Raw genomic sequence first — 27615 nt, forward strand, 5'->3', positions numbered from 1 at the left:
CATCCTTACTGTAGGTGCATGTTTTAGGCGAGTATGGTTAGGAAAAAATCCTTACTAACGCTACATGGTGATCACGCCCATGGTCCTACTTCATGCCTTTGCATCACACATGCATCACCACAGAAAATGCAAGCCAAATACTGGTATCGGATTTTTGAAAGATCTTTTAAGAAAATGTTAGGTTTTCTTTTTCTAAAGTAATGATTAAAAAAATCATTGAGTAAAACGGGTTTGCGATCAGACTGCTTCTACCCTGCTGGCAAACCTGCCAGAAACTGCAGGCTCCCAGCTCTGGGACAAGAGAGCCATTATTGCCCAAACGCTCACAGGAAGGCGAAGCCACTACTTCATGTTCTGGCAAACGTCCCTGCAAAAGGTGGTGCTGTGATTTATGTGCCATTCAATGTTGTTTTCAAGACATTCACTGAACTGAAGAAGCACCATTAGAATACGTCAAGCACACGTCAAAACCCATCTAAATCAACAGGGGCTCAAAATACATCATATGCTTGACATACAATAATTGACATGTCATACTACGTTTGACATTTCAAGGACAGTAGTGCCTATTTAAATGGAGACACGGTAATATAAATATTTTTTTACTTGAGCTAACCAAAATCTAACAGGGCATCTTGGTGAAGAGCTGTTCAGTAAATATCTGGGGAAAAAAGAATTCTTTCAAAAGAGTAAAATCTCTAATGGCTCAAATTATGAAATGCAGAAGAGCCAACTTACAAGAAGGTAACTCTACTAACACATTACCACCTCAGGGGGAAATTCTGGTCACACTGGCTAGCAACCTGCTACTGATTTCCATGGAGCCATAATTTCACCCATCCCTCCCTACTCTCTTTGCATTTCTGCCTGGGTTTAGGCCTACAATTAACATTGCCCAGACTATCAGCATGACAACCGATATAGAAATATGGATTAACATGATGGGAGTACAGGGAGGCATGCACACAGCATGGGTCACGCTCTTTTTCCCTGCATAGACAAATCCCAACGTAGCAGAATTTTGAATTACATATGCTTCACCTGACACCTCATCCTCTCTCCTGGAGGCAACGGCATGGGGACATCACTAGTAATAACAAAGGTCCTACAGGACATGTTGACATGACAAAGGGGGAGGTAGTATAAACCATCCAAAGAAGCAGCAGCCATGCAAACTACTTACAGCATGACTAGGAGATTCCTCCAAATTTAACACCCAACAAATTGAGAGCCCACTGTCTTACTTTCTTCTGGTTCCCACTCATAAAGGATCCTTGGTCTTTTTTTCTCCATTTACATATTTGAAAGGAGTTTTTCCACCATATGTTGTGATGCAAAGGAAAGGTGCTGGCAGAAAGTTTTTAAACTGAGGGTTAAATAGATTAAATTAATCTGCTGCTGCTGCTTTTACCTAATACTTTCATGTACAGTCTTAATTGATTCTTTCTTGTTCCATCTTCTCTCCTCTACATTTCCAAGACATAATGCTATACTCCTCTGAACTGCTGTTCAGCCAAGCCATACATATTTCACTCTTTTACTCTGTCCTCTTAGCTATCCCCTCCAGCAATCTAAGCAGTTTGGTGCTCCTCTCAGGTCTTGTTCAGATTTGTAAATGTATTGAATGAAGCACAGTTCCCTGAAATAATGCTATGTTCTCAGTGAAGAAGCATGACAATAGCATTTGCAGGATGAGACCCATTTGCTCTATGTGTAATCTAATGATGTTACACTATGTGGATGCCATATACAAAAAGCCACTGTAAATGAAGGTGGGTGGAACTGCCAGCATACAGAATGAAGAAAGCATGCAGAAATCTAAAAGCCAGGTAAATGACTCCTGTGCAGAATATTCTTCCCCTCCACATTTTCTTTCATGGAAAACTCTACTTTGAAGAATGCAATTTATTTATTAATGTCTAAATGCCCAATCTGTGAGAGGATACAAGCAAACTAATCTACCTTTTTTTTTCTAAACCCAGATCCTGCTCATAAATTCTGTGATGCTGATGGCCAAACTAAACAGAAATATTGTGTTAGTTTAAAACTCTATTAAACCAGAAGGGGGAAAAGGAGATTGGAGGAGGTAATCATGTTAGACCAGCAAGCAGAGAATTTTAATCCCCCGCCAAAACCCTCAAAAAGTTTTTGGTGAATCTTCTTAATTGCAGCAACTACAAAGAAAAATAGTATGAGTAATCTGTCATAAGTCTCCTTCTCCTTTCAGAGCTGTGGAGAATTGAGCAAGGTAGAGAGAAAGATACAGTGCCAGGGTTTCATTTTAGACCTCAGAATTAAATACAGAGATCAAGTAGTTCAAAGGAGATGAAGGAAAAAAGAGTTCACTTACTTTGTGAATTTAACTTCTTAATAGTTGCATCTAGGCTGCAATAACAAGACAAGAGCATACTGGGGGAAAATGGAAAAAGACAAAACTACTAACAAATGTGAAGTTATTTTCAAGACTCAGAATAGGATAATTCAAAGAACTGAGAACAAAAAGGAAGAGTAAAACTATAAAGAGCTTTTTGACAGCCTTCTTTTTAAAAGGTGGCTGAGCAGATTTATCAAAGTGTGCAAAATGTTTGATCCTAAGCTGAACTTCCATGAAAACAGAATCATATTCATTTCTGTTCAGCGGTCAGAGAAACGCTGCCAAAGCCATAGCAAAGGACAAAGAGCATTTTCTGATTTTAAATTAGGGAGTGCTGCATGTATAGACACAAATGTCTCTATATATGTAGCTAAAAAGGTGGCTCCCAAACACAAAGTGTGTTTACACATTTAATTGACTAAACCCAAGAGATCAAAATCTGAATAGCTGGAAATTAAAATAGTATCGAATGACATAAGCGAAAAGAAGGCTAATTGAAATATAGTTTTTTGTATAGAGAATGGAAATACGTAAACTTACTCAAAATGTTTTTGCTAATTAACAGTTATATCAAGGCTCTGGAAGTAGGATCTATCAGTGATGAAAAGACATAAGGATGCTGTAATGGCAATAGGTATCTATTCTGAAAGCATACCCAGCACCAAATACTAGGGCACAGTATTTTGAGCTTGTGTATGCCATGCTGAGCCCAGCCCTGCTCTGCTCCACCTGATGGTTGTCCTCCTTCCCCTGCCCTCATCTGCAACCCACCAAGGGGAATGAAGCCATTCCACCACCCTGCAAGCTGTACATTAGGCATGGGACATTCTCATAGATTGAAGTCGGGACAGTCTGTTACCCTTTCTGCACCAAATGCCATCCTTCAAGCATGCAACGGGATTTCCAACACCTTCAGGAACTGGACAGGACATGCTGCTCTATGCAGAGGCTGTGCTGCGAGGCAGCCTGCTTCACAGTCCTTACAAAAATGCAGGAGCTTCTGCTTGCCCCAGAGCAGGAGATCAGAGGTACCTGGTCTCATCAACAAGTGTCTGCTTGCTCCTGCAAACTCAGACTTCAGTGGGATGCTGCCTTGCTTGGAGAGAGGAGGCTGGCCTTGTGCAAGAGAGGTCCTCCTCCCAGTGGGATCCATTGCTGGGTCTTCCCTTGGGACTGTGAAACTGGACAACCAGGAACAGAGGGAGCAGCAAAGGAGGACCAGACAAGTGAGGGCACCAAATGTGACACAGGAAAAAAGGTGTCCGCCACTGTCCCAGTTCAAGGTGCTACAAGTCTTCAAGTCATCCAGACGAAGGTCACTAATTCTGATTTCTAATTTTAAGAAGGGGAAAAAGTGTAAAACAAACAACCAGCAGTTCTTATTTGTGATTTCTAAGTCAACAGTCACAGCCTTACTCCAGTCAAGTCTGCACTGGATCTTCTTTGCATGCCTGCCCTGCTCCCAGTCCTCCCCAGTATGCCACCACCTGGTCTGAGCGCTAACGTCCCAGTACAGTGTTAAACAAAGGACTGAGAGGCTGGAGCTGCAGAAACATCTGAGGGAAAGGAGACAAGGGAGATGAGAAAAGCCCTGTGACACTGCAGTGGGAATAGTCCCTTCATATATGCCCTTCTACACACGGGTTGCTTTCCCGTCCATACTCCCAGGATACTCAGCAAGCCCTTGCAAAAAGAATGCAATTGAGCAGACTTTTTATATCAAGCAAAAACAAACAAAAAGATGTTTGTCAGTTAAGAAGTCCTAATACAGACCACAATTCTGATAGCATCTTTACATGTAATCTTCTAAATCCAATTTGCTTTCAGTGCAACTACTTGCAGGAATACAGCCACAAAATGGTAAAGAAGGGTTTAAAATTCAGGTCAGATGTTAAGTTGGTCAGAAAGTTCAGGAGAGGCCATGTCACTCCAAAAATGTAATTAATTTCTAAAGTCTAAAACCAAAGTAGGATGCCAGAGTGACTTGTTCACGTTCAGAAGCTATCTTAAAAAGGTACCCACTTATGGTATAAAAACGGAGAATTTTAAAAAAGAAACATATTTTTATTCAATTAGTAGTTTGTCCTTCTAAATCTCTCCAGGGTTTGAACTCGTGAAAACCGAGTAATCTGTTTTCCTTTTCTCTGGAGAGACAGCTTAGCTTCTAACCAGCTTGGTTAGCTTCTACACACATACTTTTTCAGGTTGATCTTCATGTTACACAGTTTGTGCCCCAAATCAGTATTCTAAAGAAAGCTCAAAACCCCTCTACAACTTGACCATCAGGTGATGTTTTGGATTTAACAACATTATATTATAAAATTAAAAATTTTTAGAAGATGAAAAAAGCAAAACTTACATCTTGCTGCTTAATATTACAGCATATCCATAGACATGAATGAAAATTGCATCGTATTGAGTACAACATTGAAGGGAATGTTTTCAGTCTCAGTTACCTGTACCCAACTTTGTTGCAACTTTTTATTGCCTCCTCTAAATGTGTACTTACATGAAAATTGTTGTCCTCCTTTTAGCATTATGTTATTTCTCAATTTTTATATGCGATTAGAAAATTTTAATCAGTTTTACTATACCTAGATTACCTGTACACAAAAAAGCACTTACTAAAAAATCAAAAATACTTTTAGAAGTTCCCATTATTCCCACTGAAATGCAAAACAAAGAAAGCAATTCTATTGCTCTGAGAGGTTTTCCTCTACTATTGTTTTCACACATACATTAATTGAATGCCACTCTTGAAAACGCAATCAACGTTAAATCTCGACTCTAGATGGCAGCAGCCTCCTTTAGTTTTTAGTTTTCTCCTCAGTTTCCCGGCCTTTGTTCCTTAACCCTCCAAACAATTCTGTACTTCCTTCTCTTCCCCCAAAATAAAGATTTCAGTGCTCCAAGCTGCACAGTCTGGGGAAGATGACTGGAAGGCATTTTCACTAGAAGAAATCAGGCCATTCCTGCAGTTAAGCTACATGGTTCTTCAAAGCGTACAGAATAATTGAGGCCTAAGGTGGGAAAAAAGAAAGGAAGATTTTTCCCCTCCCCCTTCCCCGATCAGTCACCTGGAGAAATGTTAGAAAAATAGTGCTTCTTTTCGTCTAACAACAGCCCCCTCAGAAAGGGAGGGGGCAAAGGACAGAGGAAAAGAGACAGAAGAAATGGAACAGAAAGGTGCCATTTCATAATGACTTTGAACCAGGAAAAAAGTCTACCTAAAGAACATGGCTTTAAAGCACTGAACAATTTAACAAAGCTCTCTGTTCGGGCACAGTATACTGACACTATGCTGGTGGAGTTTATTAGATGAGCTGAGGCTACTTTATGTATTGTAAAACTTAACACATAAGGAAGGATATTGCTCAAGCTAAAACACCTTGTCTGAACTCCTTTTCTTTTTCCCTTCTAATATTTGCATTTAGTTTTGCCACTCAGCCACCAGTCTTGGCAAGTCTCTGTATTTTTCTAATTATGTCCTTCCCCCACCCTGTTGCTAGTGTCCCCTGTAATGGGTATTAGGTAGGGTACTGTACCTCCTCCAACTCTAGCGTTTCTCACATGCTCTTTGACATGATCACATCTCTGACATTCACATCAATCAAATGAAAATACAGATATGTCTTAAACAGAGATTTCTAAAAGTCCATGCATGCATTCCTTAACGTCTATAAATTGCTGCAATTAGAGGCCGAGTCTGTGAGCCCCCAAGCATACAAGCAATTTTATTTGGGCAAACAATTCCAGTTCAGCTGGATCAGTCCTCTCTGTGCAGTTTCCCATAAATGTATTTTCAAAATCAAGATATTAGACTTTTAAGTTCATGTTTACTGTCAGCATTTTGAGGATTCCCACATACACATGTTGTCATGGTCTTAATTCTACTGGTAAGGAGACATAGGGGCATCGGAGACCATTCAGGAAACTGCCTTTTGGAACAGTTACTGCTGAGGGGTACTTAATGCAGTGCTCTAACAGATCAACGTATTAGCATTGCATCCTAGGCTTATGTTTGTGCTGTCTTCACAACTCATGGACTTTTTTTTTCTGTATAAAACCCACACAGTTCAGTCCCCTACATGCCAATTTGAGGCCCCAAATATCCAAAGGCTGGTGATGCTGAAGATGCGTATACCTAGCTGGAAAGCATACGCATGGTGGAATGATAAAGGCTACAAAAATACAGAAAACTCCAATAGATATCTTCATTCTCACATTTCTCCAGCTGCAGTCAGGAAATGCATTTTTCTATGAGAAGCATAGAAACAAGAGAAACAAGGATTCTGAGAACCAAGGATTTAAGAGTAGCAGACTGACATAAAGTACCGTAAGAAACATAACTACGTAAGAAACAAAAAATATCAACTACTGAATTAATCTCTGACTCGCTCTACTGCAAGATCAGACAATTTTAAGAAGTCTGAATACAGACCAGGACTGCTACTAGACTCTACTTGAGCACCATTACTAATTACATGATCATGACATGACTTTTCTCACAGTGCGGTTTTACCATACACCTGAAATGATGTAACCACAGGCATCTAATAAAGGCAGTGGTTTTGCTTTCTTCCCCCTCCATCCCAAGCCATAGGCACCTGTGAGAGGCGGAAAGAGTTCATGTCTGGAACATGGCGGCGGGGCAAGTTGTGCCTAAACCCAGGAACCCTGCCTAGCAAGGAACCCTGTCAGGTGAAACGCAGCCGACCGGCCCCGACCCGCCCGGGAGGCCGTGCCGTGCCGTGCCGGAGGGTGCGCAGCTCCCTGCTCGCACACGCTCTTCTGACGGGCCGAGCGGGGCAGCTCACCGGCCGCGGCCAGAGATCCGACCGACCACCCTCGGGTCCACGCCCGAGGGGACGTCGCCCCCACATGGCCCCCGAGACCCCAGACCCCTTTCCCGAAGGTTCCAGAAGCACCAACCGCCCGTCACACCTCGTTAGCCTAATGAGGCTAGCTCGTTAGCCTAATGAGCTCGAGTGCCCGCCCGAAGGAGGGGCCGGGAGGGGATAAAAGGGCGCGAACTGAAGCCCCACGTACGTGTGCCCTCCAGGACGGGACCCCTGGGCTGAGGGGAGCAGCGCTGGAGCCAGGGCCGGTGAGCGCTCTCTCTTTTCCCGTAACCCCCACACCTCACCCCTTCCGACACCAACCGCCGACCGGGTCTGGGCCTGGGAGCGGCTCCAGCCGCCGGCGGGCTCCTCTGGGAGCGGGAATCTGGGAAGCGAGGGGGTCTGCTCTGACCCTCCTGGCCCGACGGGAGGGCTCGCCTGATTGTCTTCCCTGAATTAATCCCCAACTAGGCAAGGCTTGTATGTATATTTGGTGACGTATGGTCAGCACATGTTACGCAGTCTACTGATGTAGTTTCATACCAATTCTTATTGTGAGCATACCAATTCTGGTTGCAAGCATGCCAATTCTTGTTGTGAGCGAATAAAAGTTTTCTGAGTTAAAGGATCCCTGGCATCATTTCACCGTAATCCTGACCTGGGAATCAGCAAACCTGAGTCGTTGTCCTGAGAAATGGGGATGCGACAGCACGTCTAACCCTATGGAGAAGCAGGTGAGGGGGCTAACGTGTGCCACTGCCCTCCCTGGTGTAATACACCAACACTCGGCTGAACTTTGGTACCCACACAACAGAAGTGGCCAAAACCCATGGCTAGGAACGGAGACTGGACTCTGCCCATTAGATTTGCCCGTTCATCTGTGCAATCAAGTTATCCCTGCTGCTTTTGGAAAAGTAACTAATATCACCAAGTCACATCACTGATAAAGGACTCGAACACTAAGTCAACAAATGAAGACTTCCACTCACACACACTCCGTAACTTAGCTTCCTTGTCACATCACAACTGAAGCATCCCAGACATAAGGTGTCTTCTAGAAGACCACACTAACACTTTCTAACGTGAAAGCCCCGACTACCCAACACTGACATACATAGTTCTGTGTTGGGGGTGTGTGTAAAAAACTGAAATTGGTGGATCTAAACTTTAAATCCTGCAATTGAACCCAGATGGCTGAACCTCCGTCCACCTGGGACCCCACACGAGTTAAAGACATTCCTTGAAGGTGCAAAGGGTTCCTTGCATGAGTGCAGTTGCACCACTGGGATTAAAATCTTTACTTTTGGGTCTAACACAATTACAATTCAGAAATGACACATGAACCACAGCCACTTTAAAAACTGTATATCGAGAGCCCAACGCAATTTATGAGAGCATCAGAAATCACCAGTGGTCTCACCCTTAGGACTACAGTAATGAACAATTCATTTTCGTGCTACTAGAGGGAGCAAAAAGAGAGCAAACAAAGCAGTAAACCTTCCTCTTCCTTTCTTCTCAATTATTATCAGGTTTATCTATAATTCATAGGTTTTACTATGAGAATCAACATAAAATCTGAACAGAGTTCAGATTCATGAATTTATTCTCTCAATACCCAAGTGAGGCTGATGGACAATGTTACTACCATTTTTCAGACAAAGGAATGACACACAGAGTAATTAACTGCCCATTTTTTTTCTTTTTTTTTTTTACAATAGGTATGGTCTGGAATAGAAAATATGAGTGATTGGGGCATCTTTAAAAATCAGGGCATAAGAAATGTGAGATAACAGGGGTGGCATATGGCAGACAGGAAATCCTGAGTCACGGTCCCATATACCTACTGAAAGCAAAGGTGTATGTGATTCCAGATAACTCATCCTTCAAACTCCACTTTCCTGGCTTTCACTGCGTGCTCATTTTATGGCATTTACAATTAGAACTCACATACTAATTTTCAAAGAAGGATTTTTTTCTCCAGCATGGTATTTTTACCTTACACCTCCCTTTACATTTGTTATGTTCTCTTCAAACATCCTTCTCTTTCTCTGTTCTAATTTGGTTAAGTGGTTTGCTTAGACTCCTTTCACGGCCAAAGGAAAGACAGACATAGGGAGAAACTGGCAATTCTTGGGATAATTCACCTCATGTATCTTAGACATACATATTTTAACATGGGATGGAGATGACCACCTCTCTCCATTAAATGCAGAATGATCTCTACTTATCTACTTTACTGGTGAAAGGAGTCAAACTAAGAGAAACACTGAATATTTATTTATCCATGGCAGTATCTTTAGCTGTTACACTGAAGGCAACAGGTGACACTGAGAAATCAAGGCAACTTTTTCCATACTGCTGATAAAAAAGGTGCTGCTTTGTGAAATGTATTTAAGAGCAGAGATAAAGGAAAGTGAAAAAGACTCATTTGTTTTACAAGTTGTTTGACTGCCCAGCAAATTGCTTAGTCATTTGTCTACTCATATTTGCCATACGCGTACATTTATGAAAACGCGGTCTGAGCAAGGGACCACAGAGAGTGTCTGGAGGCAACACAGGGCATGCTGATAAACCCTTGACTTTAATGTATCAGACTTGTAATGAGGGACTAATTTGGTTCTAAGCATTAGCTTGGCAGAAACAAAATACTTATAGACTATTAATAGAGAAACTTTTCACAGAAGCTGTGACCTTTATGACTTAGCATAGTTTACAGCCCTACCTCTGTTACAATTAAGCAGATCCTTGCTGCAAAGCACATGTTTGTGTCTTTTTCTCCCAATTATAAGGAAGGGACCGCTAATGTAGAGCAACTCTTCAGTACACATACTGATGCAAATCCCTTCTGCAGTACAGAGGTGTACTGAAACATGGTAGGGAAAAACACAGGGTTTATGGTGTTCTGAACAATAATGTCCCCTAACATCCCACAAAAATCTGTCCTCAGTATCGACAACCACTCTAGTTGAAGGCCTATGGAGATTTGAAGACAGTGATGTCTATGCTGTGCTAATAAAACTAATTAATAGGAGAAAATATTATCGGTCACAATGTTGCAGTGGAATTGGGGGCCAGCGGAGGAGAGTATGGAAGTGGTTACTTCTATCCCTTCAAAGTCAGACATATGTAATAGATTTCTAATGACTTTGGGTATAATTAAACATTTAAAAACAGTATTGCAAATGCCTGATGGAAAACAGTTATGAAACACATCAAAGAGGATAGTCCAGTTACTATTTCAGCCTTTATTTGCCAAGTCATGTGTCAACAAAAATACTGGTTGGTAAGGTCAGTGAGGCTAGAAGTACCAGGGAAATAACTGTATATCAGGATCATTTTTAACACAAGTGGTTAAAGTCTAAAACTGAGGAAAATATGTAATGCAAAATACACATTTGCATTTTTAGACACATTAAATCAACTTTTTTTTAATCATAAAAGATACTTATTTGTCTGACTCCATCTGCTCATTGCTGTAACTCACAGCAGTACACAGAACATTAGCGAAAAGACATATAGTCTAAAAGCACAGGTGCATGGGATTAAACAAAAAGAAGACATAAAAGAATGTAAAAAGACAGTAAATTAGCTCCAGAAATACAAGCTATAGAGATAAATTTGGAAATAATTAGAACAATAGGTACAGTAATCCTAGTTCTTCCTGGTACTGCAGAAATGAGGAGCTCTACAGGGGTATGCCAATACCTCAAGTAGCAGAACAGCAACAAGCATCATTTTGTCATACTTAAAAAAAAAGAGGGTTGAACTAGCTACCGACTCATTAGAAGCAAATGGTGAGAGCAGCTAAATGACTGGCATTTCAGCAGTTTTATGCTTTGCAACCGTTTGTGCCATGAGGAATGATTTGCAGTGATGTTCTGAATGTAAAGAGTGATAGAATAGTTTACGGGAAGCATGTTTCTTTAATTTATCCTATTCTTAGTAACAGATTCAAATGATGGCAGATCTAGTATTAATTTGGTCTCAAGAAGAGAGCACAGAGTGAATACTCTCCCTGTGAAAATTATTTCAGCCACATCTTTGACAGCTGGCCCACAACCATGTTACCCTGGGAATGCCAAATTTGTGAGATAACTAATGGGAGATAGTAGAGCTCTCCACGGCCAAGAATGTAATGATAGGAAGTGATTATTCACTATTTTTTCTAAGAACTGGAGGCTTAAACTGAACAGAGGGAAGAACTTTTTTTCTTCATGTAACACATACTTGGAACTCATTGCCACTGCATACTACAGAGGCCAAGAGAATAAATGGGCTCAGAGGAGGATTTGACAAGTTCACAAAGGGCAGGACCATATATGGATATTAAACATTCAAGTCAAGAAATAGCCTCAGAGGCTGAAGGTGCATAAACTACTGATTTTTTTAAGCTATAAAGTACAAGATGGATAGAGGGAAGGGACGTAGGTATTCCAGAGGAAGAATCACTCTATACCAACCTTGTTTTTCTGTCCTTTTGGTAAACACTAGCCAGGTTACTGGGTCCACTTGGACTGACTCAGTAGGAAGGATTTTAGACTTTGGTCAGTTGTTTCTACACACATACTAGTGAAACATGCCCTTTTGAAACCAAATGCCAGCTTTAGTGAAGGGCTCCCATATCAGAGGAGTAGGTAGGCTAGCTCTTATGCCAGCAGGACTAAGATGACCTCCAAACTCCACACTGCTTGGGGCATTTACAAATACATGGCATGTGCAACAAATGACAGCTTTAAAAATGGCAGACCCAAGGAATCACGCTCATCAGAAAGGAAAATGTTCGATTTGCAATACCTAGGCTATCCTTCAGTCCAACAAGGCAGGGCTCTTCACTGCACACTCTCCATTGTTTTGTTCAGGTCAAATCCAGATGACAAGCTGATGAGCATAGTAACATTTCCCATTCAATATTTTATAGTCCCATAAGGACATGCCATCTTCTCAGTATCACCTAGCCCAGGAAGCAGGTGTAGGGAGCATGAAGAAATATCTAAGGGCATGGGAAGGTGGTGGGTGGGCTTCTCGTTCTCAGTGCAAGAGGCTGGAGGAAGGGTGAAGAGCCATTGCCAAGGCAAATGGGGAAGGGACAACAGCAAAAAAGAACAGGACATACAGGCTGCTGAAGTGACTGAAGCATACTGGAAGGAGCAACAGGTAGTCTGAAAGGTTGAGAAGTGGTGGAGATTTCAACAGCTAGCTCAAGTGAACAAGTCTCCTTGATCTCATTCTTAAGACAATTTTCTCTAAAAAAATCCCTACTCTAAGGACAGGATATCTTAGCAACTTTTGCTCATCAGGTCTGGTGGTAGAAGTAACAATACCATGGAAACTACTTTAATTTTCTCCATTGAAATAATTGTAGGGCTTAGTGCTTGTATCAAGATCATACACAACAGTATTTAATGATATTACTACGACACAGTGATGGAGAGGGTGGCTGGGAAAGAGGAACCTAAAAAAAACCCCAACAAAACCAACAAAAAACCCTCCACAAAATTGCCTGTCGAGTAATTTTTGTGAAAAGTAATTTACACAGCAGTTTTACAGAAAAGAGAATTATGCAGTTAAATTGGCACTGCTGGATAATTACACTGTACATGAGGCCCTGCTTTTAGAGAAAAATATAAGCTAATAAAAAGAGTCAGACGATCGGTAATGGCAGGGCTTTTGGGAGATACTGGAGACACAAAGCTAAATAATTTAAAGCTATGGAATATAATGACTGTGAAACTGAATTATTTTAAGTTTACATTAATTCTCCACCCCATTACGTATCTAACATTAAGTCCAAAAGCTAGAGAATTCCCCTCCGCTGCAAACAACCACAGCAACAACGAGAAAGCCGAGGGGATGTGATCCTGAACATGACTGGACTCTGAATGTGTCCTCCCAACTGCTGTGTACATCCTTAATATTCAGAGGTCTGCTAGAGAATTAAAGCCAGTTTACACTTCCCTCCAGTTACTGATGGTTCAAGTAAGGTCTCTCTCTAATATGGTCAACTGCAGTCAATCAATTTTCTTTGTGGTGCCTTTTTGTACCTTTCAAGCACCAGAAGCAGATGGCTCAGCCTGGCTGTCTCACTGCCACATTCGTAATGGGAGAAACCAGTGAAAAGTTAAACAACATTGAATTAACAATGAAAATGATGACTGGTGTAATGAGAGCATTTCATTACCTTTCCGTTGTAAGCAATTTAGCCCTGATTATTATTGACCTTTGGCGATACTGCAGCCAAGTAAAATGCACTATCCTAAAAAAGCACGGGTATACTGGAAGGCAGACGTTGTTTCTGAGTGTATTCATAAATAAACCAGACCATTTCCTTTCCTGTGTTAGAGGTTTACCTTACAGCTCAGTTATCAGCATTCAGCAGTCACCCTTACTTTGTGTCTGTGCAACAAACAATACAAGAACAACGTGACACAGTACACCTGGCAGATTATTATTATTATTATTACTACTACTATTACTACTTCTATGGCACCCAAAAGAGCACTAGGTACTTCACAAAGTAGTTAAAAAGACAAACTATGTGCTGCAGTGAGCTAATACTTGGTGAAACAGTAGAACTACACAGGGGTGGAAAAACAGGAGGAGGTGGTGTAACAAGAGGAAGTATACAGGTTACAGGAATAACATTAAACAGTTACTAATCTGGGAGACATGAAGTTCAGCGCACACTGCTTGTTCTTATTCCACACCGAGTTCAGAGGAATCCCTGTGACTGGACATTTTGTTAGCACGCTTTCCAAATCCACTGTTTTTTCCAAAAATGCAGTTTGCTTGCATGCTAATCCGCATTTTTTTCTCTTAGGTTTTGCAGTCTGCCAGTAGATATATTCGAAAGTTTTGTCAGTTCCAAAGTAAATATGACTATTAAGGATTTATGGTGCAAAAACTAGCAGCCACAGATTTGAAGCTTTCACCTATTTCACAGTGACGGCACAATAAAGCCCATGACTTTGGGCCAGGATGCACCAGGCCAAATGCACAGGAGCAGCTTGCTTCCCTACACACCACATGACGCATCAACAGACCACACTGTGGGACTCTGCATGCTCACAGCGCAAGTTAGAAGAACTTGCAACTGACTGGTTTCTCTTGCTCACCCTTCATTTGATTTTTAGGGCTCACTGTTTAGGGAACCACACAGCCCACTTCGTGTAGCTATCTACTCCCACTGGAGCGCTATGATGCCGTGTGAGCCTGCTGCTCCCACACACCTCCGTGTCCTGACAGCACTTCCCCCTCCTCTGCCAGAGGGATTACAGCATCCTTCACCTGCTGAGTGCATTGGGGACAGCCCAGTGGGGGAAGCAGAAGCGAGGAAGGTGCGTAAAAAAAAAGACCAGGAAAAAATACAGTGCTCATTACCAAATCCATCTACCAGTACAAAAACAATTGCCATGCTGTTCCCTGCTCCTTGGGCAACCGCATACCATCCAGAACAAAGCATGCTGTTGGCGCCTCCGGACTATTAATAATAGTAAGGTATGTGCTGCAGCAGGAGGCAGAACCACGAGGGGTGGTTCTCCACAGGGCTGGCATAAGCAATGGATCTGCTCCAGGCTGCCTGCCAAATGCACTGGAAAACTTGACTTGCCGGGGGCCGCCGAAGGATGCTTTTCTCCTGTCTGCAATACTCTTCAGAGGGCTTTTACCCAGACCGGGCTGCACTGAGACAAATGCAGGTGGGAAGTATTCCTGCTTGCCCTCCAGTCTCTGCAACTGGTACTGCTGCCTTCTGGTGAAAGAGTCACTGGGCTCCCTGACCACCGTACAGATAAAAGCTTCTGCTTCATCCTGCCATGCCCATGGGGCTTTATAGAGGTCACTGGAGCCAGTGGTGAAATCATTCCTACTAGGCCCTTAACCCAAGGGGAAGCAAGAGGGACAGCAGAGCCTGCCAGAGGGACTATTCAGGTTTGTCCAGGACCCACTGCAAATGTAGAGATTAGGACGGTCTCACAAGATACAGAGGAGAAAACAGAAAAATTCAGAATGTTTTGCTGGAAACACCTCACTCCCTGCTCATAGCCTCATATACCAGAGGTTTTGGAAGGGGGCAATACACCAGCACTGAGAAAGGAAGGGGCACAAGGGAAAAAAAATTGAGATGCTAGTGTCCATCAGTGCACCATTTAGCATGGGGAGACATGTCCAAGGGAAGTAAAGTGTGTATTCATAAACAATCTGCTGCCAGTTCAGGTCTTGGATCACCTTTAGATTTCCACACACATGATGTACCCCTGTGATGCAATGTGTCCCTGCTAGGGTGCCTCCTCCCCCTTCAGATGGCTGACAAACTGTAGAACAATGCACGGAGAAATGATTGCTGGCTTAGTTAAATGGATTGCAGACGGCTAGCTGCTAGAAGCATTACTAAATATGTTGATGTTTCATAACTGAGTTTACTCTCCTTTCTATTTGTGTTTCTGGTTTGCGTATAGCAGGAACAGTCAGGCAGGGTGAATGCTTGCTGTTGTGCAGATCTGCTGCAATACCTCATTTTCACCGGCGGAGCTGATCGAGGCTTCCCAGTTCACTTTTCCCGGCAGCCAACCCTTGCTGCGGAGATGCGCTGTGGTGCATTGAAAGAGAGCCCAGCTCCCTACAGAAGTGCATACAGAAAATTTATACCTTGTCTATATACAGCCTTCAGCTTTCAAACCACTAGCACCGACTCCACAGGTAGGAGAAGCAATTTGGCTTCCATGTGTATGGAGCAGAAAGAATTTGAGATATCATCTATTTTGCAGAGGATTAAGGCTACCAAGTATCTATGTTAAAACATCAGCCTGCCTCACAAATATAAACATGCAGTCAGGGTTTCCAGGGACACATGATCTCACATTACAGTATATGCCAAGGGGTTAACCTAAGCCTTGGAGATATGTTTTGAAATTGGTTTTGTTAAGTCATTGTCATATCCTAAATATAACTATGTTTTCATAAAAAAAAAATCCTTTAGGAGTTTCCTCTGAAAAAAATTGTTCTTTGAGGCTGTCTTGAGGATTCCTGGAAGTTTTTCAAGTGTTCTAAAAATTACCCCTGCAAAGCCCCTCACAGTCATGCCTCTCTGGTGCAGATGCCCAGTGAATGCAGAGCCTGCAGGGCTCCTGCACTGGGTGCCCCCAGCTCTACAGCTTGAGATGGGCCTTCCTGACCAGAGCTAACTCTCTGCCCAAATAATTTCCACGTGGCTTCGCAAGCTACTTCTTGTAGAGGAAAGCTTAACTGAATTATCACCTCATTCCAAACTAGTTCCTATACAAATAAGAAAGCCCGCGAGCATAGCACCAAAATTTATTGAAATGCTTATTTTCCTGCAACGGTTGACAGAGTGTGTATTACTTTTCAGCAGCTAATACAATTTTGCCCCTGTTCCTATAAAGGACCAACCACGGTTTCTCTCTAAGACAGAGCGCACCTCTGCGCTCCCACAGCCAAGATTCTTCCAGGACTCTTTATTAACATTTTCCCTATGACGGCTGCTGCAGCTGAGCTGTTCTGCACAGATTTTCTGCTCGGTAAGGGGGGTTGGGGAAGGGGGTGTTAATTATACAGAAAGATGGAGCGGGGCCAGGCAGCCCCTCTGGTGCACTGTCTCCTACATGCACAGCCTCCTTCCTGCTGTTCTGCAGCTACAAGGATCACCTGTTGGTCTTGGCGCTCGCCCAAGCTGGGGCCTAGCGGAAATGACAGAATCAGCTAGAAATGAGAGCCAGCTCCTATTCCAGCCACCCAAATGAGGGAAATACAAAAACAGATGATGGCAACGTGATCTAGCTGCTGCATGCGGGAGCCAAGAGGGGGTGGGGTAGAAGGGAATGGAGAAGGAAGGGGTATATGTTGAAAAAAACAAACCAAAAAACAGAAAAACCCCAAAACCACTGAAAAGAAGCTTTTTTCCTTCTGTTCTTCTCTTTTCAGATTCAGCACAGCAAAAACATTAGGGGAGTTTTTCTCCATATGAACACCTGCTGATAGGGAGAACTACCTACCTTGTTCCTGCTCCTGCTGGGAATGTTGGGTGTCTCCCTCTCCCACATGAGAGATGTCAAAGGGACATTCAGGTACGCGGCAGAAACAATCTGCCTTTTTCAGACCGACTCCTCTCTGTATTGCGCAGCAACACACAAACTGTTCAAAGATCTGTGTCAGGAATTCCCTTCTCCCATAACAACAGTGCTTAGCAAAACCTCTTACTTGATATTTGGGCGAGCTACAATGTCGTGCAGTAGAAGGATTAAACACCACTCGCCTCTCATTTCATTCTTCTGGGTAGAAAAGCAGCTAAAGTAACCCAATAGAAAAGGTAACCATCACTAACAGTATTTAAAAGAGAGGAATACTGCCTTTTAAATGATAAAAATACAAGCTAACTACACATTGCATTTCCAGATACAACTAGTTTAAAACAAGATCCTGAAATCCACATTTACTCAAAGCAGTAAGCATCCTAACATCCGAAATGTCTTGTGACATTTCTCTGGACCCTTGAGTTTAGGGATACAATAAATGCATACTGTCTCAAATAGCTTAATAGGCTTTAGATAAGCTTTTAAGAGATTTTTTTAACCATTAATTTTTAGAAACAATAACAATAAAAGCAGGAAAAACTTAATTCTTAAAAGGAAGTTTTTCCCTCTCCAAGAGCAAGGGAATGGGTCCCCAGAGCTTACTTCTTCCTGAGAAAATACTTCATCAATAATCAATGCACAGGCCAATTCCTCAATAAGTACCGAGCCTTCAAACATGCCCAGTATTCAGCAGTCTCTATGACTCTGGCCTTTAAACTGTAACACTTTTTGCCTTGCCCTCCCCAGTTTCTCAAGCTTCCTTTATTTCTGTTCTTTCTAGCAACTAGGTAGGTAAGCAGCAGCAAAATTCAAGCAGTGGGAGCAAGCTGGGGCTAATTTGCACCTTATGAATTATTCAGGCCCTCCTGATTCCTGCACCTGCACCGAGGCAGGAAGCTTGCAAGGAACAGTCATTACTCTTCTCTTGGGTTTGCACAAGCTTGGTTACTGCTCAGACACTTTGTTCTGTAACCAAGGGCTTCAGGTCTTGTATTAAGCTGTGAAAGTGGGGGGAAAAAATATAACCTCACATTATCAAACACCCCTCTGCTGCCCCAAACCCAGGATAATCATTCAACCCCTTCTGAGACAAATTGTAGTGTGTATCAGACTGCTGAATTCATCTCAGATATGCTAATCCGGATCAGAGCATCAGAAGAGAAAAAACAAATGTGTGCATGAGCTGGTCTCGTCAGATATTTACTCAGCTGTATTAGATTGCACGTTTAAACTTCTCCCTAGCTCAGTAGGGAGTATTTCATGTGCATCAAGTATTTCACATGTTAACTTGATCATTAAGGCATCCTTCTCCACAGATACAGCACAAATAAATTCTCTCCTTGGCATTCTGGCTAACATCGGGGTACTAACAGTTTAATACTATTGGAAGAGCCTATATCATGCTTTCAACAGGATGGATTTAACGAGCAAATAGGTCTTTTCCATCTTCATCTACTATTATCTTGGTAAACAGAACGTGACACCTAACTGCAAATCCAGATATGACCCATGAATCTAGACAGCCATTAGGAACATTTGCAGAGAGCAGATACAAACCAATTAGCACTATGAACATTTTAGGATAACGATATTTTTTTGAGTTAATATGCTAAGGCAAACAGATCTAAAAGTATTATGCAAATTCAAAGCAGCAAACACCATCTTTAGTGCATCTCATGTCCACAGTTGCACTGAGTATCTTTGGGTCTTGTCCTTTATTAACATGCCATCACCAACAAGTTCTCCAGTTAAAAGATTGTCTCATTAATCCCAAGCAGCTAAGCATCATGCTTTGATTGATTCAGTAAAACAGATCTGCAGCAACTGATAATGAAACCTCTTTAATCCCCTCTTCCAAAATAATGAGTCAAACGCAAGTGTTAAGCATTCAGAAAGGTACAGTCAATCCTTATCAAATCTTCGCTCTTCTTCTTTCTATGCCTAAAGAAGTTAATTCATTTTCCATTCAATGCAGAATGCATGATTGGTCCTACGCTGCTCTTATCTCATTCCTATCCAATAATAGGTACTCTGACTCTTTTTTAAGGTATTTTAATCGGGCATGTAAACACGTTTTATTCTTTGATGCTCTTTCATTCAGCATCATTAATCCCCAGCATGAAATCAATAGACTTAAAACATTTAATCACGTCAAAATGCAACATACAAATCCACAAATGACTTTAGCTTATCACACACACTGAAGAGCTTGCAAGTTAGAAACTATGCCATCTTCTTGCCACAGGAATCAGCAAACCCTAAGCTAGTCTTTCATTGAAGTAAACAGATTCTCTCTCCAAGTATCTGCCATTAGGCAAAGAAAGATGTTGATAAACAAAACATGGGATTTTCTCTTTGCTCTGTCATCTTTTTTCATCCCTTGCGGTCACATTGACCTTATGAGATTATGTGGCCTTGTTTTACCACAACTTCTTGACAGTACGCCTGTTTAAAAAAGTTTAAAAACAATTACAGTAACTGGTTTGCAGAATGTACTGGAGGTGCAAGGGAAGGGAAAAACATCTTTGCAGTTGTTTATTTTCCTTTTTTAACAGCACACATTGTTTCTCTGCTTGAAAAGAACACTTAAGGGACAACAATCATAGTTGCTTTTTAAAAGAAAATGAAGGTAATTTGCTTCACCTTATATATGATTTCCAAAGCCACTGCAATACAGAAAGTGACAAGAATCTCTTTAATGGGGCAGAAATTGTGGCTGAGATGTAAAAACTAAGGACAGCCAGATACATCCTTTGATAGGCAAAAGGGCAGAAACAGGTAAGCATGGAAAATGAATACTTTAGATAATGGAATAACATCTTTAATTCTACTACATTAAAAAGCACTGAAAGCTTGCTCATTTGAAGGAGAAAATACAGTTTGGAAAGTGAAATATATGGAGAAGTGTGGAAACCAGCATGTTGAAACTCTGATTTGGAAGGCAGGCACCCAAAAGACTTCTCACCCACTGTCCCATGAACAGTCCTATCCAGCATGTCCCTAAACTCATGAGGTCCTTCGCTGTTAAGCTGATCTTCTTCGGGTACCTACCACAAGGCATATGTTCACACATGCTCTTTCTGGCAGGTGTCCATTTTCCACCTACAGGCAGGGCAACATCCTGACCTTTGCCTATGTCTTGTGAAAAAGCCCCAAAAGGCAGGCAGAGTTTTGATGGCGGTGGCACTGGCAAGGTGCTGTATTGTAGCCTTGTGGTCAGGTAATTCTCCAAGGGAAGGAAGGACTTTGGTTGTAGGTCCTTCTCAGACAGAAGGGTGGATTTGGCATCTCCACCATCGCAGGAATAACCTGGCTATAAGGACTCAGGGTCTTCTGCATGAGTGTTCATGGAAGCAAGGCTGCTCTGCAACCAGGAATGCAAGAACCATGAGGCTAAAAGGTTGGGCAGAGAAGGGGCATTCTGGCTCCATACTGGAAATCTGGACGCTCAGCTCCAAAAGGGCAATGGTGAAAGCTCTATTTCAGTATCCACAAGTCTTTCTGTCCTAATGTTGCTTCAGCGTATGCAGCCTACAGCCTCAGTCCTGTCCATGCTCAGGTAGGATTCAGGCTCTTCTTACCCCCACTCTCGTCATCCCATGACTTCTGTGCTCCTGTCTATACCATGGCCCATATTCAGTAAGAAGGGAGATGAGATACTCCACTGCTCCCCAAGTATCTCATCTGATAAGGCCGCTGCCAAGGATCCTAATGATTAAAACACCCCTGTGTTGTTAGTGGTGAGAACCTAAAACTCAGGTCTCCTACTTTTTTGACAGGCTAGTTAATGAAGCTTTTCTGCAAAAGGTGAATATTGCTGTTGCAGCTGCCAGCTTGTTTTTCAAAAGAATCATCCCTGCTCCATTATCATCCAGAAAGGGCTATGTGGACTACCTCTGAGTGAAACAGATGCTTTTAGATCCTACTGGTTCCCTATATAGTCCATCATGACTTATCTAATGTAACTGAGTTGTATTCCTATGGAAGCACTTATGTTCCCTAGGCAGTCAGTGTAGAGGAATATACACCTAAACCAGATAGGTAGGGTCTCCTTTTTGGTAGCTCCTGACACATGCAACTGTCCAGTGATTATAATGGGGAATTAAAGTGCTTTTCCTCAGAAGTCAATCACCCTGCAATGCTTAACCTTGACATACAGGTAGAAGTTTGTTGTCAAGTTAGGCACAAGTGATTTTTAGTCAAGCGTTGAAGTTTTGTGAGTGTGTAACAGAGATACCACTCCCCTCCAGAGCAGCACAACATACTCTCACTACAGCTGAGTGAGGGAATGAAAATTGCATAGCAGGTGTGACTAATCTGTATTTTACTGTAAGTATCCGAAGTCTTAGTGACCTCCTGATTTTGCAGTTTTTTCCCACTGAAAGTAAGGTTTATGCACTGAGCTGCATGGAGGAAAATGCGTAGATTAGGGAATAACTTCAAATGCTTTGGCTATCCTAGATGCATTAATTTTTCATTACCTCATTTATGAAAAAAAACCACCCAAAACAAAACAACAAAAACATGAGGTAAAACTAAAGTATGTAATGAGGACATTCCAAATCAGGCAAAGAAAAGATCAAGCATTTTCTTTTGGCCACACTCTTTAATTACTACCAGCAACATCCTATTTATTATCATCATCATTATTCTTTATCCTTTTTCTTTAAAAATGATCCAGATTGCCTCCCTAAATGTGTATTTTTTCTGTTTGACAGAGGCTATATTCACTCATGGTTGAAAGCAATCAAAGTTTAGACATAAGAAATGTATTTTTTTAAAGCCTGTGCTCTGTAGTTACAATTTGGTCCTGGAGATGAATTGGAAGTACAGAATTGGGCCTTACATTCCTACTGACTGAATGGGAATCTTAAGAAGTGAAACAGTGTACTCTGCAATGCTTATTTTCCTTTTGAACTGGTGACAAATGAGAACTACTGCTTCGAGTTAGTCTTACAAATGGCAGGAATAAAACAGCACAGTGCAAACGTTTGTCTTTGAATAGTGGAGATTCAAAGCAAACTAAGGTGAAAATGGTGTCCAGCATGGTAATTCAGATCAGGAAAGTCATCCAACTCTATAGCAGCTTGACCCTAACATAGCCCCAGAGGCAGTGCTACAGCTGCCAGCTAGACAGCTAGCCAAGAAGCTAGCAGAGGTGCAAGCCAAGAAGCCAGCCATGAACCCACATGCCAATGCAGGAAAGCTATATTCCAGAATTTGGCATCTGGGTCGTCCAGCTGCCAAACATCTCCCATCTGGCTGAGCCTGTGGAACGAGGTGTTAGAAAGAAGAACAGAGGTAAATTATACAAGACGAAAAGCAGTACCATTTGCGAGACACCAAGGACGAAGAGGCACATTATGCCCGCCAACATCTGAAACTCACATATAATATCACTTTGCCACCAGTGAAATGGTGGATGAGGGCACTTCTGGTTCAGGGGAGGCAGTATGGACAAAATGCTCAACATTTTACAGGAAAAGAACAGTTAGACATGCATGAACTGGAGCAACAGTCCCAGCCTGTGGCCATCAACAGAGGTCAACAGATGCAGAACATTTGTGTGGCATCGGTTTTGAGTAAAACTTACAGCTTTCAGTAGATTCCATGGGCCCAATAAAAAAAGGGGAAAGCAGCCTACAAAAAACGTTTCTTTAAGACTTTGTGATCCATTCTGTTCCCCCATCACTATGAAGAAAATCAAATATGTAAGAATGTTTCTGTACTTTCATAACTAGAATACCATAATTTGGCATGTAATTTTATGGAAGAATAACCTTCTTGAAATTTGGTGGAAAAAGATAACTTTAGTAATACAAAATTGAAAAAAAACCCCAAACTGGACATGCATGAAATTTCATTCAAATGAAAAATACATACACTCACATAGCTGTATTTAATTGTAGCACAATTTGCTTCTGACAAGCAGTTACTGTTCCTGAACTGCAATAGCTCCGTACTCCAAGAAGCAAGACCAGCTGTGATGAATACTCCTAGCAGTGTGAGCAGTTTTAGGTGCACCATAAGAACTCATACTTTCAAATGATACACTGACTTAAATATTCATCTCATTGGTCTCATTTCTACCTTTTACTCTACACATAGGTCGACGTGGCCTAAACGAGGTTTGATAGATGTGATTTTCTTGAACAGTTTGGTCCTTTATTTTAAAAAGACATAGAAGAACCCATATCTCTCTTCCAAGTTTCTGGTTTTATTAGCAGCTATTTGGCTTATCAAAATATTACATTTCAGTCTTATCTCACTCCAGTCAGAGCCAACGAACTTTCAGTGGTTTAGAAGTGGTACATGAAATGACTTATGCCATCTTCACCTACATCTAACCATGCGTGTTGTTCAGGGGGCCTCATTAGTAGGATCTCATATTCATTATTACTGTATGTGTAAACTCTACGTATAAATCCATAACCAATTTTTTGAGCAGAATGTTGACAACATAAAAAAAAAAAAGGCAAAAAACTGACAAGATAAGCCTCTTTCATGAAAATGCTTCCTGTAGAATAGAAGCAAATGTAATTGGTGATTACGTAGAATATTATTGCTTATTTTGGCTAAAGTTGCCTGTATCCAAAATTGTATCTAAAATATAAATTTATTTTAGAAATACAATATTTTGGGAGACTAGCAGGCTCTTCAGAATAATTTCTTGAAGTTGCACCGATAATGTTACATTTTTGTACCCAAGGAAACTTTAAAAGCTTTGTATGGGCTTTAACAGAGAAGTTGCTGCTGCTGCTACTGCTACTCTGAAAATGAGTAACAAGATCCTGCAAATTTTTAATATAAATACACCAGTTGTAATGCAATTAACTGCAAATTGGAGATAGGACTAGATTTGAGGAATGATTTTGGTTATTTGACTACTCATTAGCAATTTGAAAGTGTAATTGCTCTTAAACATGCCGTCTTCTTATTATGAAGCTTAGATCTACTTATAAATGTGAAGAATTATATTTATCCTGCAACTTATTTGCTTATACTGAATGTAGATGTTGTTTTTCCTTCTGTATTCCACAGATAAAGGGCCCACAGATTACTAAGAGCTGATAAAGTAGTGAGTTGATGGGTTTACACTTGTCACATGATGAACATGACTGCAAAAGAACTTTTATAGGGGCCCAGAAAACAAAGAAAAGAAGCAGGGAGGACAAACAAGCAAGCAAGGACACAGAGAGCGGACATTTCATTGCACACTATTTTAAACTCCAAGAAAACAACAGCAATGAATCCAACAAAACCAGGAACACTATCAGCGTTGATACATTGCTTATGTCATATGACATCATTTCTACTTGGGCAAGTGAGATGAACCTGAGGCACCTTACAGCATCACAACGCTTGCTGAAACCCCCCAGTCACCCCCCTCGCTGCATTTGTATATAAACTCTCTACTCTAAAGCAGGGCATCTACTAGACGCATTACACAGTAAGGTTTTAAAATTTTAGCCTCCTTGAAAAAACAGTTAAGAAGACATTTGCAAAGACCTCTTCCTACATTTTACAGCTTTGCTTGTCGACTGTTTCGTGGTAACTGGCAATGACCCAATGTAATATGAGCTATGTTGATTCACATTAACTTTGTTACTCAATTTCAGTAGACTATTTTGAACATTTTAAACTGCATTATCAAACGTCAGACAGGATATTTTTTTTCTATTCTCGTATTCTAGTCATTGGGATTTGGAAAAAAAACTTGCAGCTTTCCCACGATGCACACCACCACCCTCCCAGCCCCAAAATATAAAAAGCAATAGCAAAAATCAACTTCGGACCTTGCCCAGCCCCGCATATCCCCCAGCCATGACATAAAGAAGGAAAGAAAGCTGAAAAGCACTGCTTCTAGACTTTGTCAATAAAACAGAACATTATATAGTACACAATAAAATGCTTCATACCTGGAGTTGAAAAAACGAAAAGGGTTAACAGCTGACCTGGCACAGCCCCACATGCTCTCTCTGGAAATTGAACACAGACAATTAGGAATTTTAAGTTACCCCAAACAATTGCAGGGGGCTTAGACAAGCTTGAGGGACACTTACTGCAAAGTAAGCATATAGCCTCAGTGTGGAAGGGACTTTACGATTTTCCCATTCACTTAAAACTCCTTCTTAAACTGAAATTGCTCTGTAGAGGTCCCAATTAATGCTAAGCAAGTCACTAGGAGCTCTGCCATTAATTTGCATGGGAGCAGAGTCAAAGCTTAAGGGCCCAGGTGTCACTCAGTGGTAATTCTGGATCATGGTGGATTGTATTTTCTTATTAAAAAATAATCAGTGACCAAGAGGAAAACATTAACAAGAATGTAGAGCACGCAGACACTGCACAAAAAGGAAATAGAGGCTGGAGCGAACACCCGCTCCCAGAATTCTGCTGCTTAGGTAATATTACTCCATATTATTCCCAACACATCACTGAAAAATCTAGCCTTTAATGCTTTTTACCTAAAACTGAGACTCCAGGGAAAATAGATAATCTTCTAGAATATTATTTGGAATATTGAACAACACAAATATACAATATCATAGCTGTATAAACTCCTATGCTGGGATTTGGACTACGTGGAATGCTCCTTTTCACTGACAAATTCTGATCTACTGCATGTGCTCAAACAAGAAGCATCATATAGCTGGCTTTTGGAAACAGTTCCACCACGTTAGGAAAAAAAAAAAAAAAGAAAAACCTGTGGAAAGCCAAGTCCATGAATAATCCCCTTCAGTCCCTCTCTCTGTGGTTTAGACCTCAACTGTACCATGCAATTAGTCTGAGGCCAACGCCCAAGAAACTAGCAAAAATATTAGAATAACAACATGAATCATAAAAATGTTTTAGCACACTAGCAGTTGAATACATTTGCACTGGAAACATTTTGGATCCTTTATAATGCTCAATTAAAATGGCCAGGCTGACATAGTAATTGTTGAAAGTGAAAAGGAAATTTTCAAAGCAGCTTCTCTTGATTTATATAACTGCACTTTCCATTGGCCCTTGGAAACCTACAAATAATCTATTTTCTCCCAAGATTTTACACTACGTCTTTCAAACCTCTCACATTTCCTTGCTTCAAGTGTACAGTAAATATTGGTCGTCTTTACTGTTTGCTTGATTTTGCCATTTGTTAAATGTTAAATTTCTGATAATGACAGAAATCTGCTATCAAGACAATAAAATGATGTAAAGAATTTTCAAAGTCTAAGTTACTAGCTCTATCACAGCCTGACACTGTTTTTTTCCATCTTTTTTTTCCATTCTCCTTGTAGAGTTTCTTCCTTCTCCAGGTACCTGTCCCATGGTATCTCTAGGTACAGATTTTACTTCACAGTTGCGTCAGTACCTAACCAAAGGGCACTGGGACAAAATCTCCCCCACCCCATTACGCCTCAGTTGAAATCAATATGCACTGGAAAAACGGCAACTGGAAGCCATAACACTGACCGTTCTCTCTTATGTCAATTAATTTATAATCATCTCTGTGTCTTACTGGAAAAATATTTATTCCTACAGTTGATGCAAATAGCAATACATTACCCAGAAGTCATGACTCTACATTTTGTACAGTTCTTTTCATAAAGGTCCCTTTTTAACAACTAAGCAATAGGTGAGGATGATAAATATTTGCACGCTGAATTTTTGTCAGTGGAAAATTTAGCAGACAACTAAAACTCTGGTTAGAATCTACAGTATCCAGGCACTGAAGTGAAAGACACCCAGACATCCTCCAACCAACCTCACAGACACCTAAAACTTGCTATGCTCCTCCCTGTTTGGCCTGAAAGCCAAATGGCTGTGGCCTCCCACTCAGCCTCTGCTCTGATCCAGAAACCATGGGGAGAAATGCCCAACCCTTGCTTCTAGGACTTGAACCTTATCTGTGCTATGAAAATGGCTAAAACACACCTGATGACACGGATTCATCATGAAAGGGGTACATAATAGTCACTTCCCAATCCAAAATACAAGTGTAGGAGGAAAAAGAAGAGGTAAAGGATGTTGTAGGACCACTCCTGGATATCTTTTGCGTCATAGCCTTGTGTTCCAGAATTGGCAAATGTACGTATCTGGCTTCCTGAGTCAGTGCTCTAACCACTAGGTTTTTATGCCAGATGTGGGTGGCTGCACCACTGCTGCCACTGATGGTCACATTTTTAAAGAGAGTGAAGGCTGTTAGGAGGAGGACAGCATGCTCTGGGTTTTAAACCAGGCAGAAATAGGTAAGCTCAGAACAAAGTACTTGATCTCTTGTTTTTCACAATGGGAAGTTGGGAACATAAGCCGTTTTTTATTTTCTAAACTG

At 41.4% G+C, this 27615-nt stretch overlaps 1 protein-coding gene across 2 annotated transcripts in view; it reads right to left on the bottom strand.

Moving 5' to 3' along the window:
* KLF12 (Kruppel-like factor 12) overlaps nucleotides 1–27615 on the bottom strand; it is a 171012-nt gene that overhangs the window by 33617 nt on the left and 109780 nt on the right. Inside the window, exon 5 of one of the 2 annotated variants that reach the window (XM_010575254.1) lies at nucleotides 25220–25279. The exons of the other annotated variant lie outside the window; for it this stretch is intronic. Coding sequence (XP_010573556.1) covers nucleotides 25220–25279 — 60 coding nt within the window. The remainder of the gene's footprint in view (nucleotides 1–25219; nucleotides 25280–27615) is intronic. 2 annotated transcript variants of the gene reach the window in all.

Source organism: Haliaeetus leucocephalus, unplaced genomic scaffold, assembly GCF_000737465.1.
Source record: "Haliaeetus leucocephalus isolate CR32 unplaced genomic scaffold, Haliaeetus_leucocephalus-4.0 Scaffold462, whole genome shotgun sequence".
Taxonomy (NCBI): domain Eukaryota; kingdom Metazoa; phylum Chordata; class Aves; order Accipitriformes; family Accipitridae; genus Haliaeetus; species Haliaeetus leucocephalus.